The 27,406-nt window shown below is 44.2% G+C and overlaps 1 protein-coding gene across 1 annotated transcript in view; it reads left to right on the forward strand.

The window, feature by feature from the left end:
- ZNF704 (zinc finger protein 704) overlaps positions 1–27,406 on the forward strand; it is a 208,234-nt gene that overhangs the window by 165,983 nt on the left and 14,845 nt on the right. The window contains exons 3-5 of the mRNA XM_027089793.1: positions 2,822–2,925; positions 7,402–7,634; positions 20,842–20,942. Of these exons, the coding sequence (XP_026945594.1) occupies positions 2,822–2,925; positions 7,402–7,634; positions 20,842–20,942 (438 nt within the window). The remainder of the gene's footprint in view (positions 1–2,821; positions 2,926–7,401; positions 7,635–20,841; positions 20,943–27,406) is intronic.

Raw genomic sequence — 27,406 nt, forward strand, 5'->3', positions numbered from 1 at the left:
TCCCCCGCATCGGCAGGCGGACTCTCAACCACTGCGCCACCAGGGAAGGCCTCCCCTTTCTGCTCTTCATCAGAAATACGCTCTATGACAGGCAATAATTATTTTGAAACGTCAGCTTTTGGAAATGCGAAATAAAAATGCATATTTTGTAATGATATGTGCTCTATTGATCTCCATATTTAAAGAACACACAAATCAGCTTTTAAGTTAATTATCAGTGAGTCTAAAACAAAATGTGCGTGTTAGATGGGAAAAATCAAAAAAGCTACAGAGCAGATTGAGGAAGGAAAAATGAAGGTCCCTGAAACCAAGAGAGGAAAACCATGACTGCATAGCAGGTCCCATTAGGGATCGGGGCAGGTGGCAAGGGGACCTTCTCCCTACAGAGTCATGCCATTTCCCTGTGCCAGGCTCACGGGCCTCTTTCCCAGGTTCTTACACCTTTTGTGAACAAAAGAGAAGGAGAAGACTGACAGTGGGAAAGAGAAGTCAGCAGCTCCTGTAATTCAGTCTTTGAAGAGATGGCAGCACAGCCTGTTCAGGTGCGCCCCCCGCCAGCCTGGAGTGATCCTGACAGCTGGGCTCTGGGCCGGTGGCCGGTCAGAGGAGCCCCACTATCTACAGAACAGTCTCTGTAGCAAGCCTTTCTCCTTCAAGGCCCCCAAGTAACTCAGTCCCCCTGTGACCATGACTACATGGGAAGGTTGAGCCATAAAACACTCCAAGTTACCTTAAGGTGCTTTAAGTTCTTTCCCTGGCTGTTTCAGGAGCCCTCATTTCTGGGGGCAGGGGGAAAATGGCATCACTTTTACTCCCAAGTACAAGGATCTTATAATTTGTGGATACTGTAAAATCCTTTCATGGTATGCCAAATGAGTGACTAGTTTCTTCCCTAAGTGTATGCAACTGTCTTGAAAACTTCTGTGCGATAAATTTCATTGTGTGCTCCCAAGCTCGCCTTCTAGAAGTATTTTTCTCTGAAACAAGTAATTTGTCTTTTGATGGATCCATTGGCCAAGAGCGAGCATAAGTTACTTTGAGAAGAACTCTAGAAGAAAATTTCAAAGATTCCCATCTTTGGTGCCTTAGATTGAAAGAGTGTGCTGTGCTTAGTAATTCAGCACCTTGGTGAACATCCGAGAGCCAAACTGTAATCATTCTTGTAACTTCATGTTGAAATTAATCCAACCCACCTAAACTGGGAACCATTTGATTTTTCTCCGATTCAGGAATCTCTTTTCCCATTGTTGTTGTGAAGCAATGCCATAAAGTTTCTCTGAGGGTTCATCGCTTTTACAAATTGTACAGCACACCTGTGAATGAAAGCCACATTTGTCAAAGTGTCAATTCCTTTGTCGATATGCCTCATTAATCCTCTGGGGCTTCTTCAACTGTTCCCTTATTCGAAATGTTCATCTCTCAGAAGATGGTACAATTTATCTGATGTCAAGGTACCGCATACATTTTTGCCTCTCGATATTAACTTCTTTACTGAAATCAACTTCAGCTGGCTTCAGTTCACTGTGATCATTATCTGATGAACCTTTATTCGGGGTTAACTGGCCAAGATTAATGAACCAGAGTAACCTCTTCTTCTCAGTGGCTCTTCACTTTAACCACACGGTGACTACCCCCTGACCTAGCCTTTCTTTAGTAGAGTGTTGTGAAGCAGAGCACTGGAGTTTATACACCCCTAACTGCGTTTTCCTCCACTCTCTCCATCTCGGTAAATGGCTCTAGTTAATGCTCAAGCCAAAGACCTGGGTGCCTGCCCTTCTTCTCACCCCGCACACCAAGTACAGCAGCCGGTCCTGCCAGACCACCTGCTACTGCCCCCAACCTAGTCCCTGCCACTGTTTCCTCTTGTCTGGACTCCTAGCAATCATGTCCTAACTGGCCTCCCTGCTTCTATTCTGCCTTCCCTAAAATCCGCTCTCCGTGTAGCAGCTTGGGTCATGAACTTAAAAATATTAATCATTTTATGTCACTAGACCTGATTCAAGCCTTCTAGGGACTTCCTGTTGCACCTGGAATAAAATCGAAACACCTTCCATGGCCACACGACCCCACAAGACCAGCTTGGCACCACTCTCTCCTCCTCACACCAGTGGGTCTCTCTTGAGATATCCGGTGCTGATTCCTGCTGCCTCGCCTTCACACAGCTGTCTCTGCTGCTTGGGGTCCATTTCCCCTTCCCCTCCTCCTTTCACACTTCACCTCAGACATCACCTTCTCGGAGAACCTTTCCTGACCCCAATAAGTGCAGCTGCCCACAGCCGTCGTCATGTCAAAATGTCTGTGCCCTACGTAGCACTTGTCACTCTCAGAAATTATTCCGTTCCTTGTTGGTTGTTTACTGATCATTGTGTCTCTTCCCACCAGCCTTGTGTGCGGTTTACCATGCATCACCTATGCCTAGAAGTGCCTAGCCCAGTACTGTACTCTCAGTAAACACCTGTTAGATGAATGACCAGTGAATGAAACCATCACTTCCTAATACTGTTGGATTTTTTTAATAAATCAGATTTTTTTAATTTAATTTAATTTTTTTTTTGCCACGCCGCGCAGCATGTGGGATCTTAGTTCCCTGACCAGGGATTGCGCCTGCGCCCCTTGCGGTGGAAGCGCAGAGTCTTAACCACGGGACCGCCACAGATTTTGACTTATGGAGTTCGGCTTCCTTACCTGTACAGTAAAACTAACAGAACACTGGGTTTTCATTGGGACAAGCTAAAGGAGTAAATGTGTATGGTAGCCTGTGGTCCTTGGCGTGGTAGGTGCAGAATGAGCACAGTTAACAACGCCCCTCCCTGTTTTCCAGGAAATCCTCAGAGGAACTGGACATGGACAAGGTGACAGCAGCGATGGTACTAACCAGCTTGTCCACCAGCCCTTTGGTTCGGAGCCCTCCTGTGCGGCAGAACGGTGAGGCTGGGGTATGGGGCACAGGGAGGACTCTCTGACCCTGAGAGCAGAGCTTCTCTTTGAGGGGTCTCATTCCCGTCACACGCAGTGAACAATTAACGCTCACCCGTCAGTAGGAAGTGAGGAGAAATGCGGAAGAAGTGGACCCCAGAGCTATCAGCCTCCTCTCCGTCATCCCAAAGACGCCACTGCATCTCATTCATGCATCCATCCTTTCACTACACATTTATTGATCCCCATCACCTTTCCAGAACACGTCTTTGAGAACCTGTGTTCCTTTTTCCCCCAGGTAAATGGAGACTGGTCTAATGAAGTTACTTCCCCAGCTTTTTTTTTCTGTTTGGTTGGAGAGGGAGTTGGATCAAAGAGCTCTGAAGATTAAATATTTTGAAAAAGCATTATCCTAGGCTTCTTAATCTGTTCTTTCATTCAGTATATATTTATTAGGTACCATAATAGATGGTTTGAATACATCACTGAAACAGTGTCCATACACTCAGGTAGTGTACAGTCTCTTTGCGGGGGGGGGGGGCGGCCGGGAAAGACTATCACAGCTGTATTAATGGCTAGTATTTATTGAGCACTTACTATGTGCCAAGTACTAAGTTTGCTTTATCTCATGTAATTCTCACAACAATTCTATGAGATGTTATCACTGTTTTACAGATGAGTGAACTGAGGCACTTGGGGATTAATTAACTTGTAAAGAGCAGAGCTGAAATTCTATTCTATCTTCCTGATTCCAGATCTCCTTAGTCATGATATAATATTGACTTGCATAATTCAATATGATGAATCAGGAGGGCAGTAGGAGATGAAGTTGGAGAGCCTGGCAGGAAATCAGGGGGCCATGTATGCCTGGTTATGAGTTTGGACATTAATCTGAGGCTATAGGAGAGCTATTAAATGATTTAGGCACTAGAAAGTTATAACTGGATTTACAGGGCAAAACAAAAAGTAAACAAGAAAATCACATGTGGGTGTCCTGAATCTTGGTGGTCACAGTGTGGATACATACAGGGCATAACTGAGAAATGTGAAAAAGGCAGAATCAACAGGAGTTGGTGATGGACAGAGAGGATGAAGGAGGGGGAGTGATAAGGGTGACTTCTGTGAAGTTGCTGTGCTTCCGCAAGGAAGCGCATTCCCTGAGATGGGGAACAAAGGCAGAAGAAGACACCTGTTAGTGAATGTTTGGAGCAAGAAGTGGGGTTGCTGAAGAAGATGATAGGTCCAGCTTGAAACACGTTTAGTGCGGAGTACCTGAGGATCATTCATTCAAGAGGCAGCATCTGATGGGGATCTGGGCGCAGCCTGGGAGAGAGGTCTGGGCTGATGTGGAATTGGAAGGCAACATTTTGAAGCCATGAGCACAGATGAAATGACCCTGAGAGGGTTGTAGAGAAGTGGAGGGCGAAGAGAAGGTGGCTAAGAGGGAAGTCGTGAGCCTTCTCATCATGGAAGGAAAAGAACCCAGGGAGAGGCGGAGGGAGGGGTAACTGGAGAATAAATTTGTGGAACGTCCACTGAATCCTCACCAAAACTTACTCCAATCCATTTGTAAGTGGGAAGAAAGGTCAAGATACTGGGAATTCAGATGAATACCAGAAATCAGGAGGGCCCACCGTCGTAATTCACCTCAAGCTGGGGTGATGTCACCTCCTCACACAGAGTAGACACCGTGCTCTTGAGATGAGCATGATTTCTCCTGATGTCCCTCTCAGCGTGGCAGAGCTGCTAAAGAAAGATGATAGGAAAAGCAAAAGTGAAGTCATCCCCAAGACCTATTCTAGGAAAAAGGAATTACAGAATTTCACGGAATCCTCAGGGGAAAACAGTAATTTTGATGTAATCGTTCTTTTTACCATTGAATATTTTTAATTTGAGAACATTTTTAATATTTCTTTGTATTGAAATGTTAGAATCAAAATAAACCTTTTGCTTCTTCAATACAAACTTTTCTTAGGATAGTTATAAAGAAAGTGTTCATTATGACTTAAAAAATAACTATCCAAATAGTAATCCCAGATTTCTGATATCTCTCATTTATTCTGCAAAGGGGAGGAAATTCTTAAAAAGGGGAAGCAATTTATGATAAAGAAGGCTTTTTTTTTTTAGAAATAAAAATTATCTCCAGAATGATTGTATATCAGTGAATTTTTGGAAACTGTTGTGATCCTTTACTGTGCTGGAAAAAGATCATTTTGTTAGGATGTGGGTCGGCAAAGAGGGTGAGATTCAGCAAAATGCCTGTCTGCATTTTTAGCAAACACATGTTTAAGATAAGGAGACACTGCTCCCTGAAAAATATTATGAATTGGTTCTGACTTTTTTCTGAAGAATTTTCTGAAAAATATATTTCTAGATTCCATTGTCCTTCTGATTAAATAGTGTTTGTTTTTTAAATATTTATTTGGCTGCATCGGGTCTTAGTTGTGGCACTTGGGATCTTCAGTTCGGCACGTGGGATATTTCGTTGCAGCGCATGGGCGCAGTAGTTGTGGCACGTGGGCTCTCTAGTTGTGGTGCGCGGGCTTCAGAGCGCGTGGGCTCAGTAGTTGCAGCATGCGGGCTAGTTGCCCCATGGCACGTGGGATCTTAGTTCCCCAACCAGGGATTGAATCCGAGTCCCTTGCATTGGAAGGCGGATTCTTAAGCCCTGGACCACCAGGGAGGTCCCTAAATAGTGTTTCTAAAGGAAATGTCATTCACGGGTAAACAAACAAATGAACTTTTGGCATTGGCATGAAGCAGTGTAACCACACTGTAACAATTGTTGGTTCTCAAAATAATTTCAGTTCTTCATACTTGACATGATTACAGATCTTGCACTATGAACTTGTTTTATTTACAAGTGCATGCTGTGATATATTTGTAAGCCTCCTGGGCCTGCCACGTGAGTTGGTCACACCAGGTAGTATTACCTAAGGCCTTACACTGGGTTCCTCTTGAATTCATGTTGTATTGAATGGGGCTTTCAGAGGCAACTTGGGTCCAGGGAGTATATCAGTCTCTGTGTAGACTACAGGGACTGAGATGCTGATTCGGTTTTGTTGCTGCTGTCAAGGTGTGAGCCTGCATAAATGACCATGTAATCCTGTTAGAGCCTGGCTTTAAGGAGATGGTCAACTTACTTCTGCTATTCAACTTAAAACTTCATTCATCTAACTGAAATTTTTGCTTGATATAAGTTGTGGAATATTCTGGAAGCCTATAATTAGGTGAAGGTAGTTGAGAAATTTTTCCATGAATGCTAGTCTGCTATTTGTCTTCTCTTCATTACTAATTACACAGATGTTAACAGCATTTTTTTAATGAATCATTTTGGGATTTTTTTCCTCCTTGGAGTTAAAATATAGTTTAATATATTCAAAATGTGCATTAATATGGAGAAGAAATTATCCAAAAAGAAAGTCAAATTTATACAAATGCTAATTAAGATTGGGCATTTTGAAAAGTAAAGCACATCTTCTGTGATTAAAATAGCCCCCTGAAGACATTCAAACTGAGCAAAGATCTCTCTATATTAGCAAGCATTTCATCATGTTTTCCCCCACAAGTGGAAAGGTAAAATTCAACACCAATCTTATCAGTAATTATTACCAATAACTTCTTTTACGATATCAGCTTTGCCAGAGAGAAGGGAAGGATGCTCACCACACAGGGCCTGCATGCCCTGAAGGAGAAAGAAGGCCAACTGGTATACCAGGGTTTGGGGCCCTGGCCCGTCCAAGTTATATACTAATCATGGTGAAATGGCAAATCACTTCAATTCCTGGTGACTCAGGGTCCTTGTCTGTAAAAGGGGCATGATAATCCTTACCCTGAAAGATATTGTGAGAATGCAGGAGATTGTGTGAATAAGCTTTGTAAGATGTAAAACACACACCAAATGTAAGGCACGATTATTTCTTAGAAAAAGCAGGATGGTAAGTGGCTTTAGGTAACTAATCAGAAATTCGTTCTCTTAGGTTCTTAAATCTTAGACTAACTCTTTCTAAAAATGTATTCCAAGAATCACAGTCCTGTAAGAAATTCCTTTTAAAGTGTTAAAATGTGGAGGTGTGGCGTGTGGGGAAATACCGCAAATGACTTCTCCCTTAGGGATACAGTCCCTAAACGCCGGTCTTCCCAAACTTACGGAACCAGAACATCTTTTTTTTCCCTCGTTTTTATGTAATCTCCACTCTCCTCCGAAAGAACTAGTGTTGCACAAAGCAACACCCAACAGAAAACTCTTAGAGAAACCTGTTATCGTGTGGCTAAAATAAATGTTTATAAATTATAATGGGTTTTTTTTTTTTTTGGAAGTATAAATAGAGTAAAACATACATGCACAGCTGTTGCAAATTGCCAAGTGGGCTGCAGGTGCCTTCACCGTCGTGGAATCCGGGCCCCCGTTTCCCCTCTTACCCATGCCTGGGCTCCCCGGGGTCCGGGACTGGGTACTGACGCTGTGCTTGTGTGAACGGACAGAGGGCCTGAGCGGATCGTGGAAGGAGGGAGGCGGCGTGCCTTCCAGCACGAGCAGCAGCGGCTACTGGAGCTGGAGCGCCCCCAGCGACCAGTCCAACCCGTCCACGCCGTCGCCGCCGCTGTCCGCCGACAGCTTCAAGCCCTTCCGCAGCCCCGCGCCCCCGGACGATGGCATCGACGAGGCGGAGGCCAGCAACCTTCTCTTTGACGAGCCCATTCCCAGGAAACGAAAGGTTGGTTTCGGGTTTCAGTTGCGGGACGGTGCTTTCCCTCCGCCCGCTAAGGGCGGGTTTGATCCTGGGGTGGCGATTTTGGTACTTCTCCAACCCACGCCCCTTCCTCTCTTCCCCTCTAATGTTCTTGAAGTTTCAAAATAAATTAAGGGTCGTGGCTAAAGACAGATAGAAACGACTAAAATATTAATATGTTTCTTCCAAGGACGCATTCCCCCCATCCCATCCCCATGCTCTCCCCTGGTTGTAAGTTGCTGCACTGGTTAAGAGTTAACATCAGATAACCTGGGACTTACCAGTATTTGGAAGTCAGAAAATTGGACTTCAGGCTTGGTTTGGTAATTAACTCACTCTCTTCCTGGCACTTAACTTCTTCATCTGTAAAATAAAATTAATATGTTTTTCTCTTTTCCGCTTCACTGAGCCCTGAAGCGTTGTTGGAAAGAATATTTTGCATCTTATTTTTATAAAACCAGGTGTGAAATATACATGAAAGCTAACATATAAACGTAGGTAGTATATAAGTAATATACCCCAAATTATACATTTATTAAATTAGAAGTGAAAAAGGAGGTCTAATTAATTGATTTAATAAATTAACTGATTACACTTTTATTTAATCCTCACAGCAGTCCTGTACGGTAAGTATTATTTTCCTGTCTTGAGAGGAGGAGATTGAGGACCAGGGAGATTATACGTTTAAGTCTCTCCTGTCCTGCAGGTTAGGAAGGGCCAGAGCCGCCATTCAAACCAGGTCTGCCTTAAGCGAAAACTCATATTCTTTTCATTCTCTTCACATACATTTAAATCATTATGTTCACTCACAATTTTAAAAAGCATTTCTGTTTCATTGAATAAAGAAGTTCTACTGCTCTATCTAGAAAACATTTTAACAATATTTTTTAAATCTCCGTGTAAACATGAAACTGTTATTATCTATTACTCTTTTAATTTGCAATTGGCAGCTTCATTATTAATGACTATTCACAAACAAAAATCCAAAGAAAACCCCGAGGACTGCAGTGCAACCTTTTTTTTCCCCCAGTTCATTTCAAAGAGAAAAACAAAGAGATGGCACTGATCCAACACCGTCCCTCCCTGCGTCTCTCTTAGCATCACGCAGCATGTGTAGCAGGGGAGGTGGTGTACGCACTCTCTCTGCCCAGAGAACAGGGCATTAATGTAGTCTGCTATCCTTCCCGGAGGCAGTGGCATGAAGAGTTGCTGTTTTACACTCCAGTCCATTGGGCAGGGGGCCTGGAGTTGTTCCGGCATCCCGTGGGTCCCCACAGACACTGCGTCTTCGCTTGACTAGACGGGGAGAGAGGCTAGCACTTTTATCAGTGGGAACCCATAGGCGAGACGGCTGCGTGGACCTGGAGTCTTGTTGTGTTGCTTCAGGCTGCACAGACTTTCTCTCTGGGGCCTTCAGAGTGTGTGGCCTTGGCTCTCAGCAAGCGTGGCCCAGCCTTGTGGCAAGGAGTCACAGCACAGGGAACCCCCAATGCTTGGAAGATGCGCTGCTGAAGGCCCATCACAGCCTTTCCTTTCTACTCTAGCCACGAGCCAACATTCATACTCTTGCACCGCAATTAGGTTGCATTAGTCAGACTCGTATTTAACGTCTGTAGGCTTCAACTCAATTAGAGGATGGTCAAGTCACCAAGGGAAAAGACAAAAAAAAAAATCATTACCTAGTGGCATTTATTTGAAGGGCACAGACCCACTCTGCAGGAGTCGGGATAGCAGGGATACATGAACGAGTGAAAACCAAGTTCCTCCTTTCTTTACGACTTCTCCCTCTGGATTTCCGCCCCCCACCCCCACCCCGTAATACCAACAGGATGAAGCTAATAGACTCTAATTTTTAACGAGAGGACTTTACATAGACCAAGCCGTTTCCTTTTTTTTATATATATATATACAGCAGGTCCTTATTAGTCATCAGTTTTATACACAGCAGTGTATACATGTCAATCCCAATCGCCCAATTCATCACACCCGCCCCCCTGCCGCTTTAGTCGTTGCCTTTTGAACTTAATGGTACTTTGAATAGTGAGCGTAACAGGAAAGTAGGATGGTTGCAATTCATTTTTTTTTAATGTATTAGGTGAACCAATATTTATTGAGCACCCAGCAAGCACAGTGCTCAATGCCCTGAGATTAAGGCACAGCCCCTTCCTTCAAGGTTGAAAGTTGGGTGGGTGGACACTAATGTGTAAAGAGGCAATAATAATTATGAGTGATAAATGCTGTGCTCACGATGTGGTAGAAACACAGTAACTGTAATGCAGCTATTTTAGAGTTTTAAAAATTATATTTCACAAGATTTCTGAGAGTTAATTGTGTAATCCATTAGGCAATATGTTCTAGTTGGTGAAACTTTCTGAATTCATTTTATTTTCCTCTTCATTCCCTCAGATTCATAATATCCATTTGAGACCATGGGCAGTTGTGATGGTCACGTATCCTGTGGGGATTGTTTGAGAACCTTCTAGATCAGTATTTTCCAAACTGCAGGTCTCAATCCACTAGTGGGTTGTGAATCGGTTTAATGAGCCGTGAACAGCACATCTTTAATGAATAGGACAGAATAGGGTGCAACGTACATAATCAGGATAAGTACTGTTTCTTGACGCTTTGGTTCAGTTGTACACTTACATGTCTACTGTACAAAATCTATCTCTTACTGTGGCTCCTGGTCAAAAAAGTTTGGAAGCCCCTGTTCCTTATTATAAAGAGGGAACCTAGGGCTTCCCTGGTGGCGCAGTGGTTGAGAGTCCGCCTGCCGGTGTAGGGGACACACGTTCGTGCCCCGATCCGGGAAGATCCCACATGCCGCGGAGCGGCTGGGCCCGTGAGCCATGGCCGCTGAGCCTGCGCGTCCGGAGCCTGTGCTCCGCAACGGGAGAGGCCACAACAGTGAGAGGCCCGCGTACCGCAAAAAAAAAAAAAAAAAAAAAGAGGGAACATATAAGTGGTAAATGAAGGAGCCCTGATCGGAAATCCAAAGATCCACATTCTCAACTCAACTTTGCTACCCTGAGAACTTAAGGAAAACACTTCATCCCTCTCATCATCAGCTTCTTAATCTGTCAAACAGGCAAACAGGCATTATCAAACCTCTCTCAAGACAATCACGAAGATTAAGTGTGACCAACCATAAGTAGAAAGGGCTTACAAGCCCTAAAACCCCATGTACTGGAAGGAATGTAGCAACTTTGTAATGGACATTTTAGGACCCCAGAACAAAGGGGGAGGAGGCATACCCTATACTGATTATGAAGCAATGACCCTCATCTTCCTCCACATTATAGAAACTCCTTATCGCTTTTCCTCACTGTCACCTCTTACGTGATCCGTGTTCCACTTGTGTAAAGAGGAAGAGAGACCCGTTGCCTAGACAAGGCATTATCTCCTACTCTCAGTAGTAAGCAAGCACCAATTGCTGACAATAACTACATTTGCATATTTTGTTACAGTTTACAAAATGCTTTTAAGCGCAGCGTGTCATTTAATCATCACAAAAATCCTTGGCCTAGTCATATCCCTATTGTGCAGAAGAGTCTCGCTGAGGTTATGTGATTTGCCCCAAATCCTGTATCTTAAATGTGTTAGAAATACGATCAGTTTCGCTGAAAGAGCAAAGATGACTCTGGAGGCAAATTAATTGAAGGAATCCACATTTCCCTCTGCCGCCCAGAAGAAAACAACATGGAAAGAAAACAGACCCAGCTACAGCCAACATTACATGGCAGGGCGGGAGCGGGGTGCAAAGGGTCCGCAAAGAAATTGAAGACAGAGAGAGGCACTCCAGGCTGTCTGGTGGGGGCGCGACTTCCCGCAGGAAGCGCCCATCGCTCTTAACAGGCCCTTCAGCCAAGGTGCGTGGGGTGCGAGGAGGGGAAATGAAAGGCTTCTTTCTCCCGGCTCTGGAGATCAGCCAGTCAACTGCGTCAAGCCCCGTTCTAGAAGAATTTTTCCTCTGGAATTTCAGACTGACAGTACTTCGAGGCTGCTCGGAGAAAAGCCTGGTAGTATGAGCCAGGATTCTGGGACTACGGGGAAGGTGCAGTTCCCATCACGACCACAAGGTGGTGCAATGGCCCTAAATACAGCCGCTCCAGGCGTCTGGGAGGAAACAATTCTCTGGAAGGCCGAGAGTTAACCATCAATTCCTGACGACCTCTGGAAAAATCAAGAGGGGCTGATAGCTAATTACTAACGTGCTTCTTTCCATGTCAGATTCCTAATTCAGTCAGATTTTGGATTTGTCCATTGCTAAACAGGATAAAACAGTTCGGGCTCTGGAATTAGCACCCCAGCTGCCGTACTCGTGTGACCTTAGCAAATCCCTTGACCTCTCTAAGCCTCAGTTTCCTCATCTGTACAATATGGAGAATGATAGCACCATATTGATCATGTTGTTGTGAGGACTGTGTGAGCAGTAAATGCCGGCTGCTAATATTTTGCTTTCCTTTTTACCCGTTTGACAACAGACCGAATGGAATTTGAGAACTGTGGGTGTGGAGAGAGAAGGCTGCCTGCCTCCGTCCTCCATCCTGACCCATCCTGACCAGGTCAGGGCCGCTGCAGCCCTTCGGCCATCTCAGCCACCTTGGGCTTATTTAGGGTTAATGGAAGGGGCCAGACTACGTCAGGTGAGGGGTGAAGGAAGCAATGACAGTGGCAGAAATCAGGGCCCTGTGAGGAAATCTGACTCAGGACCCTGCATTTCAGAACATCAGCACAAATCAAAAGCAATCACAAAATTCCAGCCTTTGTCATTTTCATTTATTTCACTGGTGTCTTGACCATGAACCACTTTACCTGTGGACTGGAGAGAATCTCGAGTCAGAGAAAAAACAGCTCAGTTCACATAAGCTGCTTCGGTCATAGTTGTACAGTAGTAAACAGTAAACAGTAGAATTAATCATTTGCTCTATCTACGTGTTCCGTCTTTCAGAATCAGAGAGCAGCGAATCACTTTAAATTGTGAATGACTGCTCCGGAAAGAAAACAGACCCTCAAGGCCCTCACGAATACACCTGTTGCCAGTCTGCATGGACTTAATTCCTAACCCACTAATTTTGAGAAGAGAGGTGCCTTCTGTGAGAAGAACTGCTGCTCCAGAAATAGACCCGTCTGTTAGAACTGCTGGGGAGGGTGTTGCTAAGAAAAGCAGCTCAGGGTCCCACTGTACGGGGTTTCACGGTGATGACACAGCATTGCCAGCCAGAGTTGGGGAGCTGATTAACCTCAGGGAGGATCAGGGTAAAGAAGAGAGATCTAGGCAATTTAATGACAGCATCTTAGAATAGTCTGCCGGGCAGTGTGTGGTCCAGGAGCTCAAAGGACTTCAGAAATCATCGAGCCCAGGCTCAACCTTTCCAAGTTACAGGACCGCTTGATCATGTCTGGAAATGTACAGATGTCCCCAAAGGTGAGATGCACTTTTAGAAATCACTGATCAAGAAAATATATAATGACTAGGGATTTCTATTAATTCAGGAATACTTTTGATGTGGTTTTAGAAATCGTTTTAAATCTACTCTATATTTAGGTATCATTTCCACGTGATAAAATGAACTCTCTTTAAATGTATATAGTTCAGTGAGTTTTGACTAATGTCTCCACCTGAGTAACCACCACTGTGATCCAGGCCAGCAATCCTTGTGTCCTCTGCAGTCAGATGCCACCCCCCACCCCAGACAGGCAGCCACTGCCCTGACTTCTGTCACTAGAGATTAATTTTGCCTGTTGAAAATGGAATCATACGGTGTGCACTTTTTGGTGTACAGAATACCAAATGTTGGCAACAGGAACCCTCATTCATTGCTCTTGAGAATGTAAAATGGTACAACCACTTTGTAAAGCAGTCTGGCATTTTCTTATAAAGGTAAATATAAAAATAAATAAATAAAAATTAAAAAAATTTTTAAAAAGGTAAATATATATTCACCATATGACCCAGTAATTCCACTCTTAGATATTTACCTAAGAGATAAGAAAGGATGTCCACAAAAACACTTGTAGACAAATTTCATAGCAGTTTTATTCATTGCCACCCCAAACTGGAAACCTGTGGTATGTTATAAAATGGAATACTACACCACAATAAAAGGCAACTAATGACTGACATAAGGAGCAGTGGGTGAATCTCAAAAAAAATTAAGCTAAGGTATAGAAGCCAGATACAAGGGGATACATTCTGTTATTATTCCATTTACAAAACTCTTTTTGTTATTTTTAAATTTTATTACCACAGAATCTATAAATGGCACATACAGGTGAGAGATGTTTGATCCCTGCTTGGTATACATTGGAATTTACCCACACACCTCACAGATCCAAAATCACTAATCTTGTTCAGTCCTCTTGTTTTACGAATAAAGAAAGTCCCAAGGTGGTGAGGTGACATGTATAAGGCTGCTCTCCCAGTAAAGAAAAGAATTGGAATCCCTACAACTTCTAACAGTTACTGATTTTTTTAGGACAGCATTTATCAGCCTTTGGAACCTGCTGAAGGTCTGAGTAGACGTGTTGGTTCTGAAAGAGCCGTTGCAGCCTCTGCCAGGGGCGTGGCTTCCCATAAGTCAGGCTGAGGAAGCATGTGTGAGGCAGCACACTCACCTGTGCAGAATAATTGGACCCTCTTCTCTCTGGGAAGCCTGGATGCATGAGTGTCCAGCCCTCGCCCATCCCAACACACACACACACACACACACACACACACACACACACACACACCAATTGCCAAATAAAACATACATCAGGGGCTTCCCTGGTGGCGCAGTGGTTGAGAGTCCGCCTGCCGATGCAGGGGACACGGGTTCGTGCCCCGGTCTGGGAAGATTCCACATGCCGCGGAGCGGCTGGGCCCGTGAGCCATGGCCGCTGAGCCTGTGCGTCTGGAGCCTGTGCTCCACAGCGGGAGAGGCCACAACAGTGAGAGGCCCGTGTACAGAAAAAAAAAAAAAAAACACATCAGGATCTTCTCAGTTGCCTTAGAAAAGGCAACTTGACGTTAACTCCAGGCAGCTGTCTGGTAAACTGGTCATGTGATGCTCAAAGCCATGCTTATGTACCTCCTGGAATATAGCTATAATTGAACTTATCCCTGGACGTGTCATATAACACTCCAAAATCCAGCTGTGTTTGCACTCTTGGAACTGAAGGTGACCTTCAGCAGTCATCTTGTCAGTCCTGTGTACCAGTCTGGGTTCTATCAGGAAAATAGAAACTACTCCACGTACCCTGAGTATGAAATAATTCAAAACCAGCATGGATGTTTGCCATGGAAAGGGAAGCAGAGAGAAGATGAAGAAGGAAGCCTTGGTCAAAGATCTTTCTTGGCCAAAGAAGGAAACCTAGAGCCCCAAAGCAGTCGGTATGAGAGACATTCTGGAAGCTGCTGCAAAAGTGATGAGTCCCCAGGAAGTTCTTTCCAACCATCGTAGCCCACGAGGCCAAAGTTGGGTGGTTCTAAAGAGCTTTCCTGGGTGATGCTGTGAATATCGCATTGGGCATGTGTGAGATTCCGCGAGTCTGCTTGTAAACTGCCAGGAACCTCAGCTTAATCAGGCAGATGTGTGGAGGACCCTAGCACGCTGTGCTTCCCAACCGACAGTGACCTCTCTCTCCCTCGGACATCCCAGCTTTGTGAACGTCTGTTCGAGCTGAGAGGAGAAGCCAGGACTGAAGCACAGAGGGGCACGTTCAGACTTGGAGGCTGCAGCTCCCCCGGCAGCTTTGCTTGGTTTGGCTCTTTGGGCAAGCTTGGATCCATGTGGCACTCTGGGTGTTTCTTTAGCTATTTTCTCCCTGTTCTCCTCCTCCCGTGGCTGGCTTTCCTTTAGCATAACAGTGAGTAGTCTGTAGACAAAGGCTTTGTCTCCATTGGATGTAGTCAGCGGACTTTGAAAAGTACTTAAGCACCGTTTAAGGGGCCTCTGGTTCCACCCAGAACATTCTTCACCTAGGTAGAGAGAAGTTGCTTGATTTCATTAAAGTCAAGGTGCTCATGCTAGTATACTTTCATTCTCCAAAAATGAATCAAGCAAGTGTTACAGGGTGACTTTCACTTTAAATTTAAAATAGGGTCATTTTTATGTTTGCAAATTAATGTCAAAATAAGATACCCTTCCCCAATATTTCTACCAAGCAATTTCTACCACGTAATTATTTGTATTACATACCCTCCCAAATATATAATGTTGTTTATATTCTTTTATAACCTACTTTTTCCCCATTTCAATCAAGGTCCTGGGGGCAGCTGGTGGTGTTCTCAAGTGGGGTGATTGAGAAGAGGTTAATGAAGAGGCTCTTTGTAAAGGTGTCGATAGGGCTAGAAGGAATCAGAAGGGATGGTGTGGTGCCCCACGGGCAAAGGAGAAAAGCAGGGAGGAAGCAAAGTTGATCATTTTTCTTCATTTCCATTACCTACTTTCTTTGGGCAACAGATTTCTTTGGAGCCCTTAGCAGGGGCCCAAAAAAGTATGGGCCCTGAGGAGATGACACACAAACACTTGCAATTGGTAGGTCTCCAAATTCCAAGGGATTTAGAGAGGATGTTGGCCCAGCTTCATCGTATTTTGGGAATTCCATACCTCTATACCAGCTATTTCCTCCTAACTAAGGAAAGGAGTTATACCAATGACATTTATTTTTCTATAATCAGTACCAAGCTTTAGTAATCAATTCAAGAAGCAAATGCTTGACGTATTATTGCAAAGACTAGGAACAGAATGTTACACATAATGCTTGTTATGGCACAGAAATACCACTGTGATTGTCAGTTCCTAAAACGATCAGCAGTGTGACCCTTTACAAAATTCCGAAGATGTAGAATGAATTTGGTTCTATATGTTGTGTAATACTATTATATTCATTTCCAAAGACTTTATCTAACTGACTAATTGGTAGGAATCATCAAGTGATACTGGATAAGTCACATATCCCTTCTTACACCACTTTCTTCTGTTTGTGCTGGTAATACTACACTGTCTGGATTACTACCACTTTCCCCACCCTCTCTCTCTCTGGCTGCCCTTTCATCTCCTACATGAAATATTGGATCCTGGGCCTTCTCATCATCTCTAGCTGCATTTTTTTCCCTAGATGATCACATCCAGATCTGTTTTAAGAAATCCTTCAGCTCCTGACTCCAAATGTACATCTCTCGCCCTGACTTCCCCTCAGTTCCAGGCTCATAGATCCACGGTCCTACTTGCCAGCTCCTCTTGATCAATAACAGGTATCTCAAAATTAGCATATCCCAAACAGTACCACGACTCACAAAGCTGTAGAAGTCATCTTTAACACCACCCCTTTTAACATTCCTCATGCTCAGCCCAACAGCAAGTACTGTGTGATCTGCCTCAAAAATTGATCTTTTTTTAAAATTTTTATTGGAGGAGAGTTGATTTACAATGTTGTGTTAGTTGCAGGTGTACGGCAAGGTGAATCAGTTATACATATACATATATCCACTCTGTTTTAGATTCTTTTCCCGTATAGGCCATTACAGAGCAGCAGAATGGATCTTGACTGTGTCTACTTTTCTCCATTCTCACTGCCTAAACCTCCTTCCAGCCGCCCTCTTCTCTGACCTGTGGGAGCATCACACTGGTGACCTTATTGTTCTCTCCCCAGAAGAGAGTGATGTTTTCTTAAAGCCTAAATCATATAATGTTGTTCCCCTCCTTAAACCCCTTCAGTAGCTTCTTTATTTTAGAATAAAATCCAAATTCCTTACCTTCTCCTACAAGACCCTGCATGATCTGGCCCTCCTTGCCTCTCCACATTATTTCAAACAGATCACAGCCTCTCTCCTTTCCCTCTAAATTCACTGTCCTTTCTAGCCCTACAATATGTCAAGCTCTGCCCCATCTTCACACCTTTGCATTAACTCTTCCCTCTGCCTGGAAAACTCTAGCTCATAGCATGACTTGCTTCTTCTCCAACCTTCAGGTCCCAGCTCAGAAGTCACTTTCTAGAGGCTTTGTCTGACCTAACGCAGCCCACCCCCATTTCCAGTGACCTTACCATACCTGAAACCATCGTCATTTATTATCATTTCTCTGTCTCTCCCACTAGGGTCTAAGTTCCTGGAGCACAGCTTCTTAGATTTCTTTCTGTCACCAGCCACTGGAATATTCCTTGCTAAATAGCTACCTGGTTTAATGAATAAAGGACTACCATCAGCAAAAAGGCTTGGAATGAATCAGAAAGTGTTTTCATCTATCATGACTTCACTTCCAGATGGATATTTGGACTCTCAGATACCTGTAATTTTGGTTCGAGTCATTAATTCCCTTAAGTGGAAGCTAAGTTTTAATAGTATAGCTTCATTGTTTGAAAAACGGGCAGAAAGCATTCCTAGGGTGAGGATTTGTTCATTCATACTGTTAAGTTGTCATATGCTTTGAATAAAAAACACCAAGCAGAATTCTTTTTTGTGAACCTTGGGGTTGGGGTGGGGGGCAGGGCAAGATTTAAACTCTCCCCCTTTGGTTTATCTTACATCTCAGGCGTTTGGATCAGTGGCTCAAGGAGATCAGGGAGCCTGAAATCTGTGAACTGTCTCCTTAGAATAAACACCGACGCATCAGGATCATGTACTCTAAAGTCTCCTAATTCTGTCTCTGCTTCTCAGCTCCCCTCACATCCCTCTCTCACCTTCTGCTCCCTCTCTTCGCTGCTGCAGCTCCTAGGGCTCAGTACTGCCCATTGCAGCGGGGAGCACAGGCAGGCTGTCTGAGATGCCCAGGAGCTACAGTGGGAATGGCTAGGTTGCTGTGTCAGGCATGCCGGCCACCTGGCCAGAGCCCCTGGGACCCCTAGGCCACTGGGTTCATGAAGCCCACAGGAGGCGTGGGCCCCTTCTGCTGTCACTAATCTTTCCCAGCAGACTGTGGCCATGTGCCACCACGCTCTGTCCTCCACTTGCCACGCTGTAAGTGACCATTCCCAACACACAGGGTATCCTCACTCCGGGAAGTTGCCAGGTACCTTGTTTCAACTGAGAAACCTAGAGAAAGACTTGTGTGCGGGTGGGTGGCTGGCTGGATCAGGATGTTAATCCCATCATAATAGCTGATGAATCATCCTCTAAATGTGTAAATGATTGCTTTCTAGAACAGGGCTTGAGGGCAGAAATCCTACTAGACTTGTAAACAAAGCTACGTCAGTTCCGTCGTCAGTTCACGGAAGGTGTCATGACTACTATGTTGATTGGTCAGGGTCGGCTTACGGTTGAAATAACCCATTCCCAAACGTCAGTGGCTTAACCCCATAAAGGATTCCTCATGTCACAATGCAGTCAGGTCAGCGGGGTTGGTGAAGGGGTGTCTCTGCCCCACACAATCCTCCAGGGACCCAGGCTCCTTCCTCCTGGTACAGAGGTTCTTAACCTGGAGTCCACAGGTCCCGGAAAGGGGGTGGACAGAATTCAGGGAGTCTGTGAACTTGGATGGGAGAAGAAGTATATCTTTATTGTCATGAATCTTTTAACTATAATATAGCATTTCCTGCAATTATGATCGAAGACATCAAACCACAATAAAGTTAATGCCACCTGTGACTTTAGTATCAATAGAAATCATGGATATTTTCATATCACCTTTCAATTTTAGCAGATATCATGAAATATCATTTATGCTTAACACTACTTTGAAATTATGGTAGTTACTAGACTCACTTAAAGATCTTGTTATTTAATGGGTTAAAGAGTACATATATTACCATTTCACAAAATTTTAAAATATTTTGATAGCTGTTTCAGTACTCTTGCAGTTTTTCGTAATCCTATGTATTTTATTTTAAACATTAAAAAACATTATTCAAGAAGGGGGCCATGGAATTTAACAGACTGCCAGAAGGGTTCATGGCAAACAAAAGATTAAAAATCCCTGATCTAAACAACAAGGTCTGACTATATAGCACAGGGAACTATATTCAATATCCTATGATAAACCATAATGGAAAAGAATATTTAGAAAAAGAATGTGTGTGTGTGTGTGTGTGTGTATGTGTGTGTGTGTATATATATATAAAACTGAATCACTTTGCTTTACAGCAGAAATAAACACGACATTGTAAATCAACTATACTTCAATTTTAAAAATATTGAAAATTTAAAAATCTCTGATCTAGTGGTTCTACTGTCCCCTAAGTCCTTGGGTATCCCCTACCTCTAGTCAGCAGAGGGGGCTTGAGTGACATTGAGAAGTAGTTTAGGGACAAGGCTTAGAAGGAATGTGTGTCACTTCTGCCCATGTTCCCCTGGCCCTGACCCCACCTAACTGCAAGGGAGGCTGGGAAGTGAAGTCTAGTCTGTTCCCAGGCGAAAACGGGATGGGGCTTGGTGAGTACATGGAAGTGATTGTCACCGTGCCCATGGAAACAATTAGCAAAGAGACAGCAGTCCAACGACAAGCACCCTCCCTGGAGAAAACTCACTCCCTGTCAAATTCACTCCGGGAAGTATAATCACAATAAGACCATAATAGCTGCCATTGGTTGAATAATTACTCCCGTCAGTATTGCGCTAAATGATTCACTTTCATGACCTCATTCAATCCTCATAATAACCTTATGAAACAGGTACTATTGTTCCTACTTGATAAATAAGGAAACCAGGACCTGAGAAAGGCAGTCCAGAATCGGTGCTCTCAATTCCTGTGCTGGACTGTTTTGGAAAACTTCTGAGATCCTTGTAAGAGAAGATGGAGCCGTATCCTGGTGGAGAGAGTGGTTCCTGGAACCAGACTCCCAAACTTCATATCCCAGCTTTGCTGGAAGCTGGCTCGTAGCCAGGGCAAGTTTTCCTGAAAGCTTTCCATGAATCTGTAAAATGGTGATAATAATAGCTTCCATCTTTTAGGATTAAGTGAGATAAATTCTTAGACTAGCACCTGGCACGTGGTAAGTGCTCAGTGAACGTTAGACACTGTCATTGATGCCTAAATGACACTGTGACCACCTCAATGAAAGTGAACTAAATGTTCCAGCAGGGCTCAGTATTCATGAAGGATGCAAGAAAATCTCTGAGGTCACCAAGATCCTCCCCAGCCAGGGGGTTTCCTAGAATGGTGTACTGAGTTTTAGTCAAGAGAATGGGACGCCGCTACTTTTCTAATGAAGGAAAAAATTAAAATTGTTGGGTTAGTTTTCATTTTAATGTAACTTTCTCTCCCATGTATAGAACTCCATGAAGGTGATGTTCAAATGCCTCTGGAAAAACTGTGGGAAGGTTCTGAGCACTGCAGTGGGTATGCAGAAGCACATCCGGACCATTCATCTTGGGTAAGGCAGCCCTCCCTTCAGAGCTTGGCGTGTCTCCATCAGTTCGATCCAGGTCACTTGCACTCAGAATTACACACCACACTGTGCCTTAAAAATTCTGAACACAGGACTAGGGACTAAGCCAGCTGGGTCTTCCTAATCACCATGGAGATGCCCACTGCAGATAACATAGGCCAGTATGGCAAGTGGAAAGAAGGTGACTCACATTTGTAAAGCCTCCCTAATATACTCACTAAGTCAGGGGTCCCCAATCCCAGGACCGAGGATCGGCACCCGTCCGTGGCCTGTTAGGAACCGGGTCGCACAGCAGGAGGTGAGCGGCGGGCAAGTGAGCGAAGCTTCACCTGCATTTACAGCCGCTCCCCATCGCTCGCGTTACCGCCTGGACCATCCTCCTCCACCACCCGCCCTGTGGAAAAATTGTCTTCCAGAAACTTTGGTCCCTGGTGCCAAAAAGGTTGGGGACCGCTGCACTAAGTGACATTAAACACGTCGCTGCTTGGAGGCTCAGGTCCTTCTGAAAATGAGGCTAATTATATCAGCCCTGCAGCGGCATGTGTGAGGGTCAAAACTAAAATGTATGCTAGAATAATTTGTAAAAGATGGACCACTAGGGTAGGGTAGGGTAGGGTAGGGTAAGGGGTCCTTGAACCCCCTGAAATTGTCTGTAAAGTTAGATGTGCACTTTTTTCCCAGGGGAGTGTATTCGTGACTTTGAGCCTCAAAGGCAGATATAACCTGAAAAGGGTTTAAGAACCACGGTGACAATCAGTGCTGCTGTTGCTATTCTTATGATGCCTGATGACCTGCTCTATCATTTTCTGTTGCCCAGATAAGTCCTTTATTTGTACAACTGACACTTCCTTGTGTTACATAGAAACCATTCTAAGGAAAGATGAAACTAAGTTTCTAGCAACAGGGATTAGGGGGCCACTCCAGAGGGGCAATGGTAGTTCAGTTGCCTTGTGCTCTCGTCTCTGGGTTTTTCTTGTCCAGCAATCTGGGACTGAGAAGAGACCTTGAGAAGCTGTAAGTCATAACCAGTGTGCATAAGGCAAATCCAGATACATGACCAGCCCCCAAAATGCTTGGACACAGAGGAGCCCTTCCAAAAAGATGAGTGTTGAGAAATCAGCACTACAGTCGCTTTGCCCAGCAAGGGATAAATTTAGGGAATGCATCATCCATTTAAAAAAGTGGTAGAAAAAGAAAACAAGAACTGGTTCTAAGGTGATTTTGCTGATTGCTGTGGCTCGGCCCCTTCAGTGACTGGAGAGAAGCAGAGATCTATCTCCCTAACCTGTAGGCTTGGGATGCTGGAGACATAGCCAGATCCTTCCAGGGCACAGCACGTGGAAAGTCACCAAGCGCCGTGGGTGTGGCCCAGCAAAGCAGGGAGTCTGCTCCGCTAGCCCGAGGGTCCACTTCATCCTCCAGGAAACACCACACTGAAACACTGCGCGGCAGAATGCCCTCCTATTCCTAAAGGCTTCGGAGAAGGAGATCCTGCAGCTTCTCCCCTCAAACCTCACTGTCAGCACAGCTCACAGAGTAAATAGCTCAGAGTTCTTTAAAGGTTTAGCTATAATCTGGAAGCTATAATCAGGACTTGGGTTATTTGTTTTAAGGTCCCTCTGCCCAATGATTCGAATCCTATTCAGCACTACACAGAAACACATGCCACATATATGTATTTATAGACTAAAAACGGCATCACAGGATTTTCCTTTGAGCTTCTGGGGTGCTCTCGTGGTGGGTGAAATTCAGCGTGCAGCTGCTATATTCACTTCCCTGGGATTCCCTTTTTACCCTGTGTGCTTCACATCGCCCTGGTGAATTAGGATTCACATCCCTGCCAGCCATCGCCCAGGAATGGGCCTGCGTTAGCAGGACTCCAAGGCTGCTCTGTCTGTATATGAAGCTCTCATGGACCTGGGTAGGGTTCGGGAGGGGACCGCCTTTGCCTTAACCCATGTCCTCCATGATGTGACTGTAGGAGGATGGGGCATTTTTAATGAGTGTTGGCTGTGGGACCTAGGGGAAGAAGGGGGCATTCCAGAACCCCCAAATATGTGTCTTGCATCTGATGTAGCTGCAGTGCACACCATGTCAGTATAAAAAGTACACTGTTTTTCTCTTAAGTCTCACTCCACTCTTATACACCAGGGGCTGAGCCTGATTTATCCCCGTGTAGGACACACAGTTTCCCCCAGGCCTGTGTGTCTATTAGTGGCACTCAGGCAGCCAGTAGCAACTCGGCCTGCCCTTTACTGGAGAGGAAGTGGGGACAGGAATAGAACAGGCGCACATTCTTCAGCCCACTCTCTGGGGTCTTCCGTGCTCTGCTTGTAGGAAAGCCAAGCCCAGCCTGACCTGGTACAGTGCAGACACCTCCCTAGACGCCTCCGCCTGAGACCTTAGGGGAAATGGAACGAGTCTGGGAGAAGCCCCCGATGTGGCTAAACCGAAAGGCCGAGGAGAAGGGGAGACTTGTGTTTTAAGTTCTATACAGGGATTGTAAGTGGGAAAAAAGTTTATTCCGAGTCAGTGTCCTGCGCCTGCTGGATGTGGTCATGAAATTTGGGGATGCCCCAGGGAAGGGAGATGTGCAGAGGCTATCCCATAAAACCAAGTGGCCAGATGTGCACCATTTCCCTAGAAATTCATAAATCAAATAAATGTTATTATTTACTCGACAGTTATTTTATGCAAAGCTTTCTGTGGAAAAGTACAATTTTCCATGTCTCAGGGAGAAAAACTGCGGAAGTACTAGAAGATATTTTTCCTGGTGATAGTAAACATTGAGGCTTTTTTTTATACATATAAATTTATTTATTAATGTTTGGCTCCCTTGGGTCTTCGTTGCTGCCCGTGGTCTTTCTCTAGTTGCAGCGAGCGGGGGCCACTCTTCATTGCAGTGCGCAGGCTTCTCATTGCGGTGGCTTCTCTTGTTACAGAGCACGGGCTCTAGGCGCGCGGGCTCCAGTAGCTGTGGCACGCAGACTCAGTAGTTGTGGCTCACGGGCTTAGTTGCTCCACGGCATGTGGGATCTTCCCGGACCAGGGACTGAACCTGCGTCCCCTGCGTTGGCAGGCGGATTCTTAACCACTGTGCCACCAGGGAAGTCACAACATTGAGGCCTTTTAACATCAGCCTTATTTTTATTTAATACACACTCAGTGCTTATTAGGTGTGCGGTACACTTCTAAGCACGTATGCAGTAGGCCTCCATACCTGCAGCTGCGGAACCCACAGATATGGTGGGCCAGCTGTGCTATGTCATTTTTTTTGTTGTTGTTTGTTTGTTTGCTGTACGCGGGCCTCTCACTAATGCGGCCTCTCCCGTTGCGGAGCACAGGCTCCGGACGCACAGGCTCAGCGGCCATGGCTCACGGGCCCAGCCGCTCTGCGGCATGTGGGATCCTCCCGGACCAGCATGTCATTTTATATAAGGGTGCAGGCTGCCAAAATCACACACACAGATAGAAGCTGTCAGGATTTGAACCCAGGAGATCCGACTCCAGAATTCATGCTGGGAATCACTGTGCTATAACATCAGCTTCCTTCGTTCATTCATTCAACATTTAATAGGCACCTACTGTAGGCCAGATGCGCTGATATGTGTAGTGTGACACAAAGATGAACAAGACATAGCCCTAGAGAATCAGTCTTAGGGAGGCGACAGGGGTTTAAAAAAAAATTGCAGAAATGTACCAAGTCATTACATAAAGTGAATTAAATAAACTGAACGCACCTCACAGGGAGCTCAGAGGATCTAACAGTTCGGAATTAAGTCCTAACACCTAACGTGCAAAATACTTCCCCGATTTGAGAGCTCAGGTCACTTCCACCTCCCACCTCTCGCCCGGCCACTGTCAACTGCTCCACAGTCTGCTCGCTGGCCTCCCACCCCTCTTGCCCTCCTCTCCTCTATTCTCTCTCCAGACAATTGCCAGAGTGATCCTTTTAAAAAGTAACTTATGAGGGCTTCCCTGGTGGCGCAGTGGTTGAGAGTCCGCCTGCCGATGCAGGAGACACAGGTTCGTGCCCCGGTTCGGGAGGATCCCACATGCTGCGGAGCGGCTGGGCCCGTGAGCCATGGCCGCTGAGCCTGCGCGTCCGGGGCCTGTGCTCCGCAACGGGAGAGGCCACAACAGTGAGAGGCCCGCGTACTGCAAAAAAAAAAAAAAAAAGTAACTTATGAGTCTATTTCTGTTTTGTAAATAAGTTCATTGGTATCATTTTTTTAGATTCCATATATAAGTGGTAGCATATGATATTTGTCTTTGTCTATCTTACTTCACTTAATATGAAAATCTGTAGGTCCATCCATGTTGCTACAAATGGCATTAGATGGCATTAGAAAACAAACTTATGGCTACCACAGGGCATAGCATGAGAGGGGGTGAACTGGGGAGAGATACATTAGGAGCTTAGGATTAATAAATACACAGTACTGTATATAAAACAGATAAACAACAAGGACTTACTGTATAGCACAGGGAACTATACTCAATATCTTGTAATAACCTATAATGGAAAAGAGTCTGAAAAAGAAGATATATATGCTTTATATATATATATATAATAAAAATATATATAATTACTTTGCTGTACACCTGAAACTAACACAACATTGTGAATTAACTATACTTCAATTTTAAAAAATAAAAAATAAATTAAAAGTAGCTCAGAGTCCTCAAAATCCCCAGAAGCTTCCATCACATTCAGGACAAAATCCCGTCTTTCCCCAGGGCTACAAGGCCCTGTGCGATCTTGTCTCTGCCTTCCTTGCCACGCTTCTCTCCTTACTCTCTGCCTGGTGCCCCGAGCACCAGCCGCCTGCCTCTCTGCCCTTCCTGGAAAGTGCCAGGACGGCCCACCCCAGGACTCTGTGCATTCTTCCCACATGGTTCCCACATGGGTTTCTCCCTCACCTCATATAGACGTCTGCTCAGATATTACCTCCTCGGAGAGTCTTCCTCTGAACACACTATTTAAAATGATGCCCCCGTCATTTAAGCTGATTAAGGACACTCTTAATGCTGCTTAATTTTTCTTTCTGGGATGTATCACTACCTGATGTATTAAATGTCTATTTCCTTATGGGTTTACTTTTTTTATGAGTTATAGTCGATGTACAATATTTTATAAGTTATAGATGTACATTCTGGTAATTCACAATTTTTAAGGTTATAGTCCATTTATAGTTGTTACAAAATATTGGCTATATTCCCTGTATTGTACAGTAATATAGCCTTGTAGCTTATTTTATACATAATAGTTTGTACCTCTTAATCCTCTACCCATATACTGCCCCTCCTCCCTCCCCTCTCCCCACTGATAACTACTGGTTTGTTCTCTATATCTGTGAGTCTGCTTCTTTTTTGTTATATTCACTAGTTTGTTGTGTGTTTTAGATTCCATATATAAATAACATCATACAGTATTTGTCTTTCTCAATCTGACTTATTTCACTTAGCGTAATACCCTCCAAGTCCATTCATGTTGTTACAAATGGCAAAAACTTCATTCTTTCTTAATGCCTGAGTAGTATTCCATTGTGTGTGTGTGTGTGTGTGTGTGTGTGTGTGTGTGTGTGTGTGTGTATCTCACATCTTCTATATCCTTCATCTGTTGATGGACACTTAGGTTGCTTCCATATCTTGGCAATTGTACATAATGCTGCTATGAACATTGGGGTGCATGTATCTTTTTGAATTACTGTTTTGTTTTGTTTTTTTTAGATATATACCCAGGAGTGGAATTGCTGGGTCATATGGTAGTTCTATTTTTAGTTTTTTGAGAAACCTCCATACTATTTTCCACAGTGACTACACCAATTTACATTCCCACCAACAGTGTACAAGTGTTCCCTTTTCTCCATATTCTCGCCAACATTTGTTATTTTTGTTCTTTTTGATGATAGTCATTCTGACAGGTTTAAGGTGATAACTCATTGTGGTTTTGATTTGCATTTCCCTGATGATTAGTGATGTTGAGCATCTTTTCATGTGCCTGTTGGCCATCTTCATGTCCTCTTTGGAAAAACGTCTATTCAGATCTTCTGCCCACTTTTTAATAGGGTTGTTTTTTTTTTTTAATGTTGAGTTAATGAGCTATTTATATATTTTGGATAGTAACCCCTTATCGGTCATATCACTTGCAAATATTTTCTCCCATTCAATAGGTTGTCTTTTTGTTTTGTCAGTGGATTCCTTTGCTATGCAAAAGTTTTCAAGTTTAATTAGGTCCCATTTCTTTATTTTTTACTTATATTTCCTTTGCTTGGAGACAGATCCAAAACTTATTGCTACAATTTATGTCAAAGAGTGTTCTGCCTATGTTTTCCTCTAGCAGTTTTATGGTGTCATGTCTTACATTTAGGTCTTTAATCCATTTTTAGTTTATTTTTGTGTATGGTATTAGGGAGTGTTCTTATTTCATTCTTTTACATGTTGCT

The sequence above is a fragment of the Aethalodelphis obliquidens genome, unplaced genomic scaffold, assembly GCF_003676395.1.
Source record: "Aethalodelphis obliquidens isolate GAN/ISIS:26980383/991018 unplaced genomic scaffold, ASM367639v1 scaffold68, whole genome shotgun sequence".
Taxonomy (NCBI): domain Eukaryota; kingdom Metazoa; phylum Chordata; class Mammalia; order Artiodactyla; family Delphinidae; genus Aethalodelphis; species Aethalodelphis obliquidens.